Source organism: Diabrotica virgifera, chromosome 2 (assembly GCF_917563875.1).
Source record: "Diabrotica virgifera virgifera chromosome 2, PGI_DIABVI_V3a".
Taxonomy (NCBI): Eukaryota; Metazoa; Arthropoda; class Insecta; order Coleoptera; family Chrysomelidae; genus Diabrotica; species Diabrotica virgifera.
Window position 1 is genome coordinate 64,543,570 of NC_065444.1, and position 18,158 is coordinate 64,561,727.

The following is an 18,158-nucleotide window of genomic DNA, read 5'->3' on the forward strand; positions in this document are numbered from 1 at the left end:
TTTTATTTTAAATTCGAAATCCTGTTAACTTCTCCATCACAAAAATATAAAGGTTTGTTATGTTATACAGGGTATTTACAAAGTTATAACCAATTTTGTATGAAAATCGTAACAAGTTCTCCCTGTATAAATAAAAATAAGCACAACAATATATTTTACTAATGCCATATTTTTTTATTTATTGTCAAAATTTTCAAGAATTATTGACATTGCTAATTTTCTTTATATCAAATACAGGGTGAGTCAAAACGCAAGTACATTATTTTCTCAGTAATGTTAAATGGAACACCCTGTGTTTTATATCATTATTGAAAAGTAACATCACCGTACTTTAATTTTTATATAACATTCCCTATGTCCAAATTTATTAGTTTTCGAGATATTTTAATTTTTCAGAGCAAATTATTTTAGGTGTCTAAATTTATCTAAATTTTAAGTAAGCCATGACTGAATTGACAATTGACGATTACTGATTAATTATCATTCCGCTAATCAATGTAACAATGTAGCAAATAAAGTAATAAAAATAATTTATTAGTAATACATTTTATAAAAAAAAACACAACCACAACAAGCAACATTTTTGAAACAATTAAAACTACTTTTTTTGATTTAAATGTAACAAATAAAGAAAGAAAATTAGTAATAAATTTTACAAAAAAACACACAAACACAAAATACAACATTTTGTGAAGACAATTAAACACTACTTTTGTATGTAAATGTAACAATGTAACAAATAAAGAACGAAAAATAATTTATCAGTAATACATTTTGCAAAAAAACATGTTTAAAAAAATTAGAAGCTACTTTTAATAAAATATTTTTAATATTTAATTACATAAGGTGTTCAAAATTACCTCCTAACACATTTATGCATGCCTAAAAACGATCATTGAATGAGCTACTTACTCTACGAAGCATTTGTAAATTAACACATCGAAATACACTTTGTATTCTATTTTTTATCTCATCCCTTGTTGTTGGAGGTATTTTATAAACTTCATTATTAACGTAACCCAAAAAAAATCAGTCCAGTTTATTAAATTCTGGTGATTTGGGTGGCCACGCTACTGGTCCATTGAAAAATGAAAATACATATCTCGAAAACTAATAAAGTTAGACATAGGGAATGTTATCTAAAAATTAAAGTACTGCAATGGTACTTTTCAATAGTAATATAAAATATAGTCTGTTCGCTAAACTCAGACGCAACTTTCTAGATATTTTAGTCGGTAATTTTGCCAATTTTAGTAAAATTGGCAAAAAATAATTACTAAATAGTTAATAATCACTAAATAGTTAGTAATTTTGCCAATTTTTGCAAAATTGACAAAAAACAAAAAAATTATCGACTAAATTATCTAGCCAGTTGCGTCTGAGTTTAGCGAACCGACTATACAAGGCGTTAAATTTAAATTGACTTAGAAAATAATGTACTTGCGTTTTGACTCACCCTGTATTTGATATAAAGAAAATTAGCAATATCAATCATTCTTAAAAAATTTGACAATACTTAAAAAATATGGCATTAATAAACCATTGCTGTTTTGCTTATTTTTATTTATACAGGGAGTTAAAACTTGTTACGATTTTCATATAAAATTGGTTATAACTTTGTAAATACCCTGTATAGCATAACAAACCTTTATATTTTTGTGATGGAGAAGTTAACAGGATTTCGAATTTAAAATAAAAGATAGGGTGTCCCATTAAAAAAAACACAAGTTTGGTCTGCCACTGTGTTATCGAACACCCTGTAACGTTCTAACTAATTTTGTAATGTGAAGCTCAAAGGTGGCTAAAATTTTTGTTATTAACTTTTATTGCTATCTATTACTATAGCGGATCTATTGAGCTTTACCCAACTAATCAATCACCCTGTATATAGGCGTATTTTGAAAATTTCTTGGACTACAAAAGTTTCAAACGAAGAAATGTGAAGACGAATTGGACATGGCAAAAAGCTTATGAACATAATTAAAATAAGAAAAACATCGTATCTGGGCCACATACTCGAAACGATAAATACTCTCTGCTACACGTTATCATGCAAGGAGGAGTAGATGGAAGAAAAAGCTTGGGAAGAAAGAAGAAATCTTGCCTGAGGAATATCAGAGATTGGATTACACGTTGCGAAAGATAGGGAAGCGTTTAGTGATCGCTAGGGAGCGGATTTATATGCGATCAATTTTGATGAAATATGCGCATATATATGCAGTAAAAACTTACGAAATATGCGCAAGATATGCACAAAAATTCAAAAAATGCGCATTTCGAGAAACCACAAATTTTCTGTTCTATTCTATTCTAGGGGGTTCTTTTATAGGGGGGCCGGCAATCTTATTTATTATCTTTCAAATAAAATCATTATTCTTTATATATGCAATTTATTTACATTTTTTACAAAAACTGATACCAATAGTTACCTATTTAAAATAAAACAACAATATCACTATATATATATATCTTCGATTATAATTCACTACAATGTTTTTCCAACTTTTTTACGAGGAAACATTTTCTTTGATCAGATAAAATATTTTTTTAACTTGAAAACTCCTTTTAACATCAACAGCAGTAATTGGGGCATATTTAAAATAACTTGTTAAAGCCGAAAATTCTGCAACAAAATCAATTTCAAAATTCCCATTAAAAATTTCGCATAAATATGTCCTCCAAAGTTTTAAAGTCGTTTAAAGACGGGATCTGATCAAAAGCATGAATATTTCAATTTCCGTTAGAAAATCGTAAAACTATGGTTAAAGGTGTAAATACTCTTAACAATAGGGGATTTAAAAGAATCACCAGAATTATAGGTGCCTAGTTAACTGGGATATAAATTGTACTAAATATAATAAAAGTAAATAAAATTCTGATTTTTCGGTAAACCATCCTTCATCATCATAACATCCTACAATCATTTTATAACGGCGTACTATAAGCACTATAACAACTACTATAAGTACTTTGTGTAAAGATCGGGTATTTTCTAAAAAAAATGAAAAGGCAGTGAATGAGCCGTCTCTCTTCAGGTATAGGTCTGGATCCCGCGTATGAAAAAAAAGTTGATTAATAGCAAGCTGAAAATTTGTTAATAGCTTAAGGGTGTCTAGTCGGACAAACTTTGATATATGGTAACACTGGAACAGGGGAAGTTTTAATTGTGGAACAGGTTAAAAATTTGGAACGGTCAGACCACGAAAACGGCACATGTATTTTGTCCGACAGAACAGACTTAAACTCTCCGAACAGAGATTAAGCTCTCATGCAAAAATCAGATTGCTATTTATGACCAAATGGGCGTTTTAATGAGTGGAACATGTAGAATATGTCAAATGACAGGAATTACGACAGGTGATAAATAGCAGTCTGATTTTTGCATGAGAATTTAATCTCTGTTCGGAGAGTTTAAGTCTATTCTGTCGGACAAAATAAATGTGCCGTTTTCGTGGTCTGACCGTTCCAAATTTTTAACCTGTTCCACAATTAAAACTGCCCCTGTTCCAGTGTTCCCATATATCAAAGTTTATCCGACTAGACACCCTTAAGCTATTAACAAATTTTCAGCTTGCTATTAATCAACTTTTTTTCATACGCGGGATCCAGACCTAGTAGTTCTCGAATTAATAGATACGACAGCCTGTGCGGGGAAATATTTTGGGTCGAATATAAAATTTAAATTTTTTTTTTTGATTTAAATGTTTTTAAATAGGCACAAAATATGCATGTTTCTTTAAAAATATGCAAAATTTAGTGAAGTTCTCAAATATGCGAAATATGCATGCAATATGCATTTAGCATAAAATCCGCTCCCTAGTGATCGCCAACCTTCATTAGAAGACGACACAATAAGAAGAAGAATATTCGCAATTAAAAAAGTGACTACTACTTTTGATAATTGAATTTTCTTCTTCTTATATTAGGTCTCTTGGCCTGTTCTTAACCGATTTTGAGCTTGTATTCGTAGTTGTGATGTTGACTGCCAGCTATCTCGCCACCTTTTAAAGGGCCTTCCTATTGCTCTCTTGCCTGTTGGCTTCGAATCCCTGGCTATACGGACTATTCTCTCGCTGTCCATTCTCGTCACATGCTGATTCCACTCTGGTCTTCTCTGTCTTCCCCACCGTACTATATCTTGTATGTTACAGAGATCTCTTATTCTGTCGTGTTTCCTGTATTCTCAGTGTTTTCCCAGTTATTGACCCCAACGTTCTCATTTCTGATGTTCTCAGTATCCTCTTGGTTTCTAGTGTGTCACATCTTGTTTTGATCGCGTACGTCGCGATAATAGGGAACTTGCATATATTTTTAAATATTAAAATAATAAAAAATATAAGGTAACATGATCATAAAACGCATGCATGCAAAAAAACAAATATTGTTAACCCATAGGCTTATTACGAGACATTGAAAAAGCTATAAAATTCAAATTTCTTCAGAGGCGCGTAAACGGGTCTGACGTCACGACCCACGTCTACCTGCTAGATTTCTATGAGTCGACAACAAAGCCGCTAGGATATTTCGAATTATTTACAAATTCATTCACATTTACTCTCATGTAGAAGTTGATTGTAAATAAAAGTTCAAAAAAAGGTTGTTTTGGGGATTGTATTAATTCCATTTTAATCATATTATTTAATTGGAAATTCCAAGGTAATTGTGTTCTTGTATAGTTCCATAATGAGTATATTTAGTTTCAAACTGAAATTGATCATTTTGAGTGCTACTTTATAAAGTACTGTTTTTAAATGTATAATATGACTGACTAGGGTTTTTCAAAAAGTTAATCTGACAATCTACAGTAGTTGATGTCTTCATGGTGACAAATTTAATAAAAAGCAGTGAAAGTTATTGGAGAAATGCGAGGAGGCAAATAAGTAGGTACCTATTATAAGTATTATTAATAAACACGTTTAAATTGCTTATAAGAATAGTTTTTAGTTACTCTGACTTTTATATATTACTAAAAGTTTTGTTTATTTTTAAGTTATTTTTATTTTCTTTCTTCTTTGTTATGAATTTAAAATATTTATAAATTATAGGTTTTAGTTTTGTTTATTACAAAATATTACGACCAGAAGTACATATATTTGGAACATTTAATAACCAATAGACAACCAAATAACTAATGTTACAATGTACAATGCAAAAGTACAGTTGCAAATAATGTTTCTATTTGAAAAAAGTGTTGATTTTGCGTACCAGATACACACTTTAAAAATAATTCAAAATTTACTTATATTTGGATAGAATAGTACGCAGATCTTATCGACAGTTTGATTAGTATAGCACAAGACTTTTGGAGTGCAAATATTTTCCCGCATCTATTTGGATCTGAAAATAATTATTAAAAATAAATGGAATAAAAATTTGATAAAATAAAGTTTCATCCATAAAATATTTTTTATTTCTTTCTGTGAGAATGAAATTCATATTTTAAACTAAATATATATTTATATATTATAATAAAACATTCTTTCTTTTTCTTTTTATAAGTAATTTTTTAGTAGTATCTATGTACTTACATTTTTTAAGACATATGATATTAATGTAGATATTTAATTTTGTTCAAACTTTATAATATAATTTGGCATTTGAGATACCTATGTTGTAAAATAAAAATGTATTTCCCTAAACTAAAAATAATATTATGAATGCATGAAAATCTTTACAAGATATTATCTGCAGAGTGCACGTCTGGCACTAGGCAGTAGCCAAACGAGAACAGTGGTAAATATCATGGTTGGTGACGTCAGACCCAAGCACGCGCTTTTAAAGTTGTTTGAAACGGTAATTTCGGGCGCGGAATTATAATCAGTTGTTGTACGTACACTATTAATTGTTAAGACGTAATATTTTGAATTTATCATTTTTAAACATAAATTAACAATTTTATGCAAAAATATTTTTATGTGCAAGTTCCCTAATAGGAATAATAAATTTTATTCAAAAATATCAACTAAACTTTTTTCTTTAAAGTTGAACAAAATATACTCAGTGACATTAGAAGTGTTACACCCAGAACGAATCATTTCTTGAACTTAATTTTTTGGCAGCACAATGACTATATTTGAAGCATGCTATGATAACAATATCAATGTTTTATCTTTTATAGTTTTTGTTAAAATGAAGCTTTATCTTTAAATTTTTTTGTGAAAAAACCAATTTATGAAGACCGGTTGGTACAGAAATTTTTAGTTATTATTCCTCTGTCCAATTGTATTCAGTGCAAGAATATGCCTCGAGTTCGAAGACACCAAAATTACCACCATTTTAGCGATTTTGGTACGGGTAGAATGATTGCCTATAGAGATATGGGTTTGTCGTATCGCGAAATTGGCAGTCGTGTTAATTGTACAGCAATAACAGTTATGCAAGTGTGTCGTGTGTGGACAAACGAAGGTAGAGAAACACGAAGAAGACCAACTAGTCAACCGAGGCGTACCACAGGGCGTCAAAATAGGCGCTTTAGACTCCTGGCTCTGCGAGACCATTTTGCTACTACGCGTCAAATCGCTGACCAATGGTTTGGAGTAGAAGGTAGGCTTGTTACTATACGTACCCTATACCGTAGCATTCGAGCCTTTGAACTGGTTTCATTCTGACCACGACGAGTGCTTCCTTTGGCTGCGGACAACTGTCATCAACTTTTGAATTTGTGCAGAGAACGGCAGCATTGGGTGGCAGAATGACATAATGCAGCATTCAGCGATGAATCGCAATTTTGTTTAGGTATGCATAATGGTCGTAAGATGCTAAGACGCCTTCGTGGAGAGCGACAAGATATCGGGTTTGCTGTTGAGAGTCATCTACACAGGACAGTTGGAATAATGGTTTGGGGGGTTATTGCCTATGATAGCCGATCACCACTTTTGTTAATTCGATGCAGTATGATGGATGCGCGTTATGTTGATGACATCTTAGAAACCACTTTACTGTCTCATCTAGATCGCCGTCAAAACGCCCTTTTACAGGAAGACAACGCGCATCCACATATTGCTCGTCGAACTATGGACTTTCTCCAAGAAGCTGGCGTTAATTTTTTGTCGTGGCTGCCCCGTTCACTTAGTTTAAATCCTATCGAACATGTGTGGGACATGATGGGGAGGAGACTGTCCACTTTGCACCATCCTCCACAGACTCTGGCACACTTAATCCATGAAATTCAAGTTGCTTGGAACGATGTGCCACAAGCAGACATCGATCATCTCATTTTGTCAATGCCTAGACGTGTACAGGAGTGTGTTCAGGTAGGGGTCGCCAAACACATTATTAATTTATTTTTGATTACATGTCAATAAAAAGTCTTGCCAATGTTATCGTTTCATTCTTGATGAAAATGTTGCCAAAAAATGAAGTTCCAGAAGTAATTCCTTCTGGGTGTAACACTTCTAATGTCACTGAGTATACAATGGGTATTTAAATTTTTTATTTTACTATAGTGTGAAATTTAATTGTCCCTAATTGTCCTTAAACACAAAAAGACACAATTTATGGTAATCACAAAAGCTCAGCAGCGCCAAGAAAGCATAACAATACATGGAGAACAAATTAAAAAGGTTGAAAAATATAAATATTTGGGTACAATAATTAATGAAACTAATGAGTACACAGAAGAGATTAAAGCAAGAATAGGACAGGCAAGAAATGCTTTCAACAAACTGAAAAAAGTACTCTGTAGCAGGGACATTACAATTTATTTAAAGATAAGACTTCTGAGATGCTACGTGTTCTCCGTATTATTCTATGGGTTGGAGGCTTGGACATTAAAGAAGGATGTTTCGGACAGATTAGAAGCCTTCGAGTTATGGGCCTACAGAAGAATATTAAGAATAAGTTGGGTGGATAGAGTCACGAACATCGAGGTGTTGAGAAGAATGGGAAAAGATAAAGAGGTTTTAAATACAGTTAAAGTCAGAAAACTACAATATCTGGGACATGTTATGATGGGCGAGCGTTATAACTTGTTACGATTAATAATGCAAGGAAGAATACAGGGTAGAAGGAGTCGCGGAAGAAGACGCATCTCCTGGTTAAACAATTTGAGAGCTTGGTTTAATTGCACTTCTGCTGATCTCTTTAGAGCAGCGGTATCGAAAGTGCGAATTGCCGTGATGGTTGGCAACCTTCTTAGAGGAGATGGTACATGAAGAAGAAGAAGAAACGTAAAAACATTGTATTTAAAAAATACCTATCTATCGTGTGTAGGACATTCTGTATTTAGAAATCGGATTACGATATTGATTTCTGAAAAACATTATCTACTCCTTTCGTGTACCTACAGAGTATCAAGATATTCTTCTTCTAATTTCTGCTGTCAGAAAACAAAAAAAATGTTTTTTTGACAAATAAAAATTGCTTTTCGCTTAAATTAAATATTCACACTTCACCCACTTCCTCTTGGTAGTAAACTGAATTGACGCCGACAAACTTCTTGTAGATCTGTTGTATATCATTTTTTAAATCTTGTAAAGTTTGTGGTTTATCGATATAAACTTTTGTTAAGTAAGCCCATAGAAAAAAAAAACAAATACTGCAAGATCTGGAGATCTTGGAGCCACTCCCAATCTATCACCTAAGAAACCATCTGTTTAAGAAATCGCGAACAGGAAGTGCAAAATGGGGAGATCCATCGTGTACTACCGAGACTACTCGAGTTTTCGGTCAGCTATCGTAACAATTAGCCCGATCAGGGAACGCAAAATTTTACGAAAACCTCCAAAAAAATAAAGGAAGGATGAAAATTTGGGAATAGGTAGTTGAAAGTGTCTATTATTATATAAGAAAAAGTTTACAATTCTACATATCCTACATTTTACAGAAATTGGAAAATACGGGCTGAAAAATTTTTTCGCGGGGGTGAAAAAATATACGTTTAAAGTTAGTCCGGAATTAGATAAAATGACTAATTCTAAGTAACTTTTGTTCTATAGAGTTTTTTTACTAAGTCAATACTTTTCGAGGTATTTGCGAGTGAATGTATTCGTTTTTAACCAAAAAAAAAAGAATGTGTGTGTACTTTGTACGCACGTAAGAAGTTATACTTCTACTACATATTATGTGATTTTTAAGACAATACCAAAATTTTTAAAAAATAAAAGAATAAAACGCACACAAACACATTGAAAAATGCCACAAAGAAAAAATGATTTCTGAACGATAATAATTGTCGGCAAAAATTTTAAATACGCATTTTCTGAAAAAAAAATATATAACAAATATACTTACAATCATAAAATGCATAAAAAAAATAAAAACTTGCATCGGGAATCGAACCCGTGAATTTCGTGGCGCTTTGATTCGTAATCGAAGCCTAGACTCACTCGTCCAATTCCACATTATTTGTCATGTGGAAAAATAGGGTAACTGGACGTTTTACTGTTTGACAGTTGTTTTGAATATAATTAAATTATGTAGTTTAAATTTTGTGGAAGAAAATATTAAAATATAACAAAACAGTAAGAAAACAATATATTAGATGAAGATTGGTAGAACTTTTGTTGGTAATCAAATTAAGTATGTAAATCAAAGCATTATATACCTACTAGATAAATAAATCTACGCCAAAAAATCATAATTTAAAAATAAAAATCGGACCTAATTTGGGATTTCTCTCTAAAATCCCCATTCTTGAGAAAATAAATGTACAGTAGAGCGTCGATTATCCGAACGTCGATCAAACGAACGACCGCTTATTCTAACTATCGACTCCCGCGTCCCGCACTCGAATACCGAGCAAGCGTTAGTAATTGACGCTTAAAATATCTTCAATTTTCTTCAATATTGTATCCAAAAATAATTATGTTGTTGCAAAGACTGCACTTTTTTGTTTAGTTGCTAGTTGTCATTATCAAGATATAAATAAATATGTAGGTATATAAATATGGCTTTTATTCACTTGTGGATAAATATGTATGACTATAAATATGTATCAATATATTGTAGTTCGATGATCCGAATAAATCGGTTTTCCGAACACCTATGTCCCCCAATTAGTTCGGATAATCGACGCTCTACTGTATTTCAACCTAATCCAAATGTATAATTACAATATGATTATAATAAAAACTACTTACCAAATTAGAATGAGTTTTCCTTGTCCAAAATAGTCCAAAAGTCCAAAAATATAGGTATATGAAAACTATTTGGCAGTATAACTATTAACTAACTTTTGTTTGTTGTTTCTTTTCACACAAATTTTAAAACGCAACAACCATAAATAATCTAACTACAGCTGTGCCACAGCCACCATATTGAATAATTTTTGACATGTCATTTGAACATCCAATCAGAACAAAGTTATAATGCGCATGCGCCGGGATCATAGGTTTTAACATATAAAAATTCACCCTCATATCGCCGGTAAAGAAGTATAACTTCAAAAAAAAAGTTTTCGGACGGTTTTTCGGAGATAACTCAAAAAGTAAGTATTTTTAGCGAAAAAAATATTCTTAGTAAAAATATAGCGTATAATAAATTAAAAAAAAAAAATGGTGTATGCGTGAGGTCTGCAGACCCAGTAGAAGCAGAGTTGCAGCTTTTGAAATGTAGGTTCTTCTTCGTCAAATTCCAAATCGAATATTTCAATGTGAAATAACCAAAAAACGGAGCACTTTTCAGGGAAAATTCATTACAACTTTTTAAAGTGTTTAAAAAAAGGTTTATTTTTGTTTTTTAAAAAAACTTTTAACATTAAAAGTGAGTTATGCTCACAATATTGTTGGTACCTTTTATTTTTTGGTAAAAAAAGGCGAAAATCACCCCTTAATTAGCTTCTCAAATAAAATTAATCGTTACCGCTTTACAAGATACTTTATTTATGTATTGTTTATATTATCTATAAGTTTCATTGGTTCAAAGTGTTGTTTTGAAAAAAATTGGGTTTAAAATAAAACATTTTTTTTTAATTTTGAAAAAAAAATCGTAATTATTTATGGAATTAACTTAAAAACAATTAGGAATACCAAAAATCTAAAAAAGTAATAAAATGTGCGTTTTGCTTTTCTGAATACTTTTGATTTTTTGTTTTCTTGTTAGAAAAAATTGGTTATGCTATGGCTGTTCAAAATTTGCCTAAACTCGTGAGTAGTTACTCGTTCAAGACATTTTAACTACAGCTTTTTCAAAACGAAGCACTTTGAACCGATGAAATTTACAGATTATATAAATAATACATAGACAAAGTAACCTGTGAAGTGGTAATGTTAAAATTTATATGTGATGCTAATTAGGGGTGATTTTCGGGATTTCTTTACCAAAAAATAAAAGGGACCAACAATATTTTGAGCGTAATTAACTTACTTTTAATATAGACCAGGGCGCATCTGTAAAAATATTAGTACATTTGGACTTTAAGAGGTGACTCAAATTTTTTTGCAGAAATTGCTTGAAAATAAATCAAATAATAGTATTTGAGTTATCCTCCCTCTCAAAAAGGTCCGGAACATTGTTTAAATAATCAAAATGTCAAAAAATGAAGGAAAAATTCGATTTTTTTCTTCGTTTTTTGATTATAACTTTAAAAGTATTCATTTCCGAGAAAAGTTGTACTGACATAAAAGTTGCGTAATTACATTTCCTACAATATAGAGTTGGCTAACAATTTAAAAAATAGTCACCCTTTTTGCAAAATAGCAATAATTGCGAAAAAACGTACAAAAACAAGTATTCGCATTTTACGTTTTTCAACCATTTATGCTATATAAAGGACCTTCATATTTCACTCAGAAAAACTTTATGATACAGTAAAACAATATTTGATAGTTTCGTAAGATCGATTTCATAGATTTTGCAAAATAAATTTTGAAATCCAGCTTTCGCAAAAAAAATTCATTTTTTCAAAATGTTACAGGACAGAAAATAAAGCAGATAGCAAGTTGAAATTTTTTTGCTTATAGAAGTGTACTGTACCTTTCCTTTGCAATTTTGCAAAATTTAAATCGATCAAGAACGCGGCGTCAGGAATTTTTTTAAATAAACATTAAATATTGGTGCTACGCGCAGGACAGCGGATAGTTTGCTCTGATTGGACATTCCAATGACCTTTGATAATGCTTAATACATTTTAATTTTTATTAAATTTCGATATAAATAAATAAATTTGTTTATTGCAAAATAAAAACACATACTCTATCCTTTGAAATAACACTTTAATTAGCAAAAACTTTCTTTGTTCATATATTTTAACTAAGACAATAAAAGTTTATTATTTTTAAACATAATATGCAATTGTTTAAACAATATTTCACAAACAATAATAAAATTAGTTTAATTTTTGTGGAATTAAAATATTAAAATACAACAAAATATAGAGTAAGAAAATAATATATTAGATAAAGATTGGAAGAAATTTTGGTGGAAATCAACCTGTGTGAATCGAACACCGCTGTCCTGCGCGTAGCACCAAAAACTAATGTTTATTTAAAAAATTTCCTGACGTCGTGGTAATTAATCGGTTTTAATTTTGTAAATTGCAAATGAAAGGTACAGCAAAAAAAATTTCAACTTGCTATCTGCTTTATTTTCAGTCCTGTAACATTTTGAAAAAATGAATTTTTTTTTGCGAAAGCTGGATTGCATAATTTATTTTGCAAAATCTATTAAACCGATCTTAATAAAATTTATAGTATTGTTTTACTGTATCATAAAGTTTTTCGGGGTGAAATGTGAAGGTCCTAAGTGTAGCATAAATGGTTGAAAAACGTAAAATGCGAATACTTGTTTTTGTATGGTTTTTTCGCAATTATTGCTATTTTCCAACTAGGATGACTATTTTTTAAATTTTTAACCAATTCTATATTGTAGTAAATTTAATTACGCAACTTTTGTGCGAGTACAACTTTTCTCAGAAATGAATAGTTTCAAAGTTATAATCAAAAAACGAAGACAAAAATCGAATTTTTCCTTCATTTTTTGACATTTTGATTATTTAAACAATGTTCCGGACCTTTTTGAGAGGGAGGATACTCACATATTATTATCTGATTTATTTTCAAGCAATTTCTGCAAAAAAATTTGAGTCACCTCTCAACGTCCATCTCAAAACAGATGCGCCCTGGACTAATATTATAAGTTTTTTTAAAAACAAAAATAAACCTTTTTTTAAACACTTTAAAAAAGTAAAAATGAATTTTCCCCTAAAAGTGCTCCGTTTTTGGGTTCTTTCACATTGAAATATTCGATATGGAATTTGACGAAGAAGAACCTTCTTTTCATTAGCTGCAACTCTGCTTCTACTGGGTCTACAGACTTCAAGTTTACACCATTTTTTTCAATTTTTTATGGGCTATCTTTCTGCTAAGAATATTTTTTTCGCTAAAATACATACTTTTTGAGTTATCTCCGAAAAACCGTCCAAAAACATGTTTTATGTTGTTAAAAATGAATATATTCACTCGCAAATAACTCAAAAAGTATTGACTTAGTGAAAAAACTCTATAGAAAAAGAGTTGTTAAGAATTAGTCATTTTATCCAATTCCGGTCTTATTTTGAATGTATTTTTTTCATCTTCGAGAGGGGGGGGGTGTATTCCTCTCCATTTTTGTAAAATGGAGGAGATGTAGAATTGTAAACTTTTTCTTATATAATAATAGACAATTTCAACTACCTATTCCCAAATTTTCATCCTTTCTTTATTTTTTTTGGGTCAGATTGTTCCTTGATCGGGCTAAATATGTGTTTACACATAGATATATAACAAACATATATCATATTTGTATTTTTTTTTGTTCTAGGTGCTTTATCTTATTCAGAATTAGGTACCCTCGTACCTAGATCCGGATCAGAATATGCATACTTCATCGACTCATTTGGTCCTCTACACAAGTTTTGGGGACATTTGCCAGCGTTTATTTATTCGTGGATTATGATTTTAGTCATTAGACCTGCTGAAATTGCGATTTTGGTTTTAACCTTTTCACAATATTTGTGTCAACCGATCATCGAATCCTTATGTTTTGTAAATAAAGAAGAAATGAGCGACAATGTATATAAGATCGTTGCCCTGGTTGCCTTAGGTAAATCCATTTTACATATAACATTTTAGTGTAACATTTAGCAGGTGTTTTTTTAGAGATATAGAACTTTCTATACCTCTAAAATTTGCCTTATTCGCCATTTAAGTATTTTCGTTTCCCAATGAAACATCCTGTACTTAAAGACTAAGTTTTCACTCTAATGGCATATAAAACAACATAATGCTATTCTACATCCCACCAGAATGAAAACAATGGGAACCTTCTCTGGTTACACCTCCGAGACTTCTCCAATTTGCAAGCCATAACCGATGCTGAGACTAAGGAAGATGAGGGAATTCTACAATTTACAATTCACGTCCCATCTGCTCAGCGCGGTAAAGTTCCAACGAGAATGGTTCCCTTCATACTCCACACAGAGTAAATGTAAATCAAAAATGAATAACCATTTTCAATTTCGTTGCAAAACGAAAACACAGCCGAACCATATTCTAGTCCAATCAGAGAGTGCCGCAAGCACCCCTACCGGTTTCGAAACTTATTAGTCTCTCATCAGGAGGCACATATGCTGCTCTCCCTGATCCAACCAAAACAAACCCCAGCGTGCAGTCCCGGATTGCAACGAACGAAATGGCATAGATGCCCTAGCGGCAACTGCTCCTGATGGCATAGGTGCCTCCTGATGAGAGACTAATAAGTTTCGAAACCGGTAGGGGTGCTTGCGGCACTCTCTGATTGGACTAGAATATGGTTCGGCTGTGTTTTCGTTTTGCAACGAAATTGAAAATGGTTATTCATTTTTGATTCTGTACTTACTTATAGACCTAGGAAAGAAATATCTGCAACATCAAGAGAAAATAATTTGAGATATGTGATTCATTCAAACTTATCTTTTAGATTGCATAAATTTGATGTCGATTTTATACACTCAAGATAATTTTTATAATGCAGTGTAAATTGTACAAAATTTAATAAACTAGACAAATCTAAACAATTTTATGTAAAAAATTATTTTGGACAGGAATTAGTTTTGGTGGCGATGTAAAGTTATGGTTTGATATCCATGCACAATTTATGTTTTCTCATGTACATACACAACATACTCAATTTATATGTACATGCACTATCATATTTTTTGTTTATACACCTATAGGCACAAAAAATTTGATCCGCTCCTATTTTATAGAGAAAAAGACACATTTTTGGAGATGTCACTTATAGATTGGGTGTAGATTTAAGGAGGAACATTAACTATAAAAATATGCACGGTGAGCTTGAAACATGTTATTATTTAATTTACGATATCTTCAACCTTTTTTTGTTGGAATATCCTCTACAACTCAAAAGTAAACAATACAAGACAAAATTTAAATCCGCTAAGCGTCCCTTTCTGAAAAAAAAACGATTTTAAAAAAAATATATAAATTTCAGAAATTTCTGAAGAATTTCTTGAACCCTCCCGCATATCCTCCACCCGCTGCAGTTTTTTTATTTGCAAACTAGTAGATAAAAGAAAAAAAAATAGATATGTATTTATTTATACAGGGTGGGCCAAAGAAAAGAGTTTATCTCGATATTTGGCAGTAGTTATTAGATTTTAAGGAAATGCCGAAACAGGTTGATTTTTATTATTAAATTACAATTTTTTTTACAAATTGAAGAGTCTCAGATGCTGAATCCACCAATTTAATAAAAATTAAAATGGTAAATAGTGATTTAAACCTGAGACTTTTCGCGTTGAAAGTTCTTACTGGTATATCCTTAATCTGCGATTTTTTCACTTAATAAGACAGCAAACGACGAATATAGAAAACGAAAGGGAAACGATCACATTCCGCCTTCATTCGTCTAGGAAAAGGACAGCAGAGGAACTTTCAGTACTCAAACCGAGTAAAGGAAATAAAATAATAAATTATGGTTTTGCTTGTTTTCGATTCAGAGGGTTGCACACCCGATAGACAGGCTGTTTCTACCATTTCAGGCGTCCTCAGTAGCTTTTGTTAGTGTGCACACCTCTCAACCTCTAACGCTAACAAAAGCTACTGAGGACGCCTGAAATGGTAGAAACAGCCTGTCTAGCGGGTGTGCAACCCTCTGAATCGAAAACAAGCAAAACCATCATTTATTACAATTTTTTTATTTATATTTCATACTACTGACGTCATACATCTGAGCGTGATGACGTAATCGATGATTTTTTAAATGGGAATAGGGGTCGTGTGGTAGCTCATTTGAAAGGATGTCCAATTCTTTATTCACTAATATAAACAATAATATCATTATTTATTCAGGGTGGCCAAAAAAATTATTTTTGAATTAAATTAATTGACACAAAAAGAAGAATGTATGTAATTTATTTAACTCAAAATACATTTTATTGCTGTCGGAAAATAGAAAAAAATGTTTATTGGGCAAATAAACATTGCTTTTCGCTTAAATTAAATGGTAAAACTGTCACAAGAGACAGGTGAGAAGCTGTTTGTGATATAATTTAAGCCAAAAAAATGGTTATTTGTGAAATAAACATTTTTTTTCTATTTGCTGACAGCAGTACAATGTATTTTGAGTAAAATAAATTAAAAATACATTCTTCTTTTTGCGTCAATTAATTAATTCAAAAAATATTTTTTTGGTCGCTTTTTATAAATAATGATATTAATGTTTATATTACTGAATAGAAAATTGAACACCCTTTGAAATGAGCTACCAGCTAGATGACGTCACTAGTATGAAATATATGCGAAAAAATTGCAATATAAAAATAAAAATCGACCTGTTTCGACATTTTCTTAAAATCTATTAACTACTGCCAAATATCGAGGTGGACTCTTTTCTTTGGCCCACCCTGTATTTATTATTGCTGTGTTCATGTACTATAAATATAGAAGTTTGAATAAACGTTTCTTTCATTTTGAAGACGACTACAACGATAGTTATTGCAAAATATTTATGTAAAATGTTACTTTTCAGAAATTTATATTTTTTAGAAAAAATCGTTTTTTTCAAAAAGGGATGCTTAGCGAATTTAAATTTTGTCTTGTATTGTCTACTTTTGAGTTGTAGAAGATATTCCAACAAAAAAAGCTGAAGATATAGTACATTAGATAATAACGTGTTTCAAGCTCACCATGTATGAAACACAATTTATACGAAAAAAGTATTTATTAGACTCGCAGTGCTAAAATTAGATAACAAAATCCTGGGAAGGGTGGAACACTTTAGATATCTGGATAGCTGGATTGACTGCAAGGTTGAAAGTGATGAGGAAATTTCGATCAGAATAGAACTTGCACGAAAAAGTTTTATTAGCTGGCGTTCTGTATTGTGGAATAGAAGTCTGTCATTGACCACACGTCTAAGAGTATTGAAGTGCTACGTCTGGTCCGTTTTGTTCTATGGATGTGAAACCTGGACAACAAAAATGAAGAATCTTAACAAAATAGAAGCGTTCGAGTGGTGGTGTTACCGTCGCATGCTCAGAATCCCGTAGACAGCACACAATTATCTAACAAACGTGTGCTAGAGACCATGCACAAAGAGCGAGAATTGATCAACATCATAAAAATGAGAAAAATTAAATACTTCGGTCATATAATGAGAGGACCTAAATATCGCTTACTCCGGTTGATCCATTCAGAGCAACATCGAAGGAAAACGCTAGTTTGGAAGAAAACAACTGTCCTGGCTACGTAACATTAGACAATGGGCAGGTCGAAGGAATTGTTCCATATAGGTGCCGACCGAGAAAAATTTCATTAACTTAATAATATGACGATAGCCAACGCTTGAAAACCAGCACGACATCCAAAGAAGATGGTATTATTCGAAAACTGAAAAGAAGGTTTTTATACCTAGTATTTCTTCCTGGCCGTTAGAACAGCTGTCATACGTCTTGGCATTGTGGTAATTAAATTTTGACCATGAAGTTGGTCCAATGCGTCCAATATTTTCTGAAGAGTCGCACTAAGCTCAGACAAGTTATTTGGGCGGGGTATGCTCATCTACATAAAATGGTTGTTATATACCTTGCTCCTGTCATAAAACCTCCATCCACAAGAACTAAGTCAGGACAGGCATTGGTATTTATACCAGCCCAAATAATCTGAGCTTCCTCGATTCTGTTGGTAACATTGCATTGGGCAAATAGTTCTCCTTGCCTTCTGCAGATTCATTCGCCACCG

The 18,158-nt window shown here is 31.7% G+C and overlaps 1 protein-coding gene across 3 annotated transcripts in view; it reads left to right on the top strand.

The window, feature by feature from the left end:
* Positions 1-18,158, top strand: part of LOC114330085 (b(0,+)-type amino acid transporter 1) — a 156,146-nt gene that overhangs the window by 57,690 nt on the left and 80,298 nt on the right. For all 3 annotated transcript variants that reach the window (XM_028279398.2, XM_028279400.2, XM_028279397.2), the window contains exon 3: positions 13,738-14,019. In XM_028279398.2, coding sequence (XP_028135199.1) covers positions 13,738-14,019 — 282 coding nt within the window. The remainder of the gene's footprint in view (positions 1-13,737; positions 14,020-18,158) is intronic.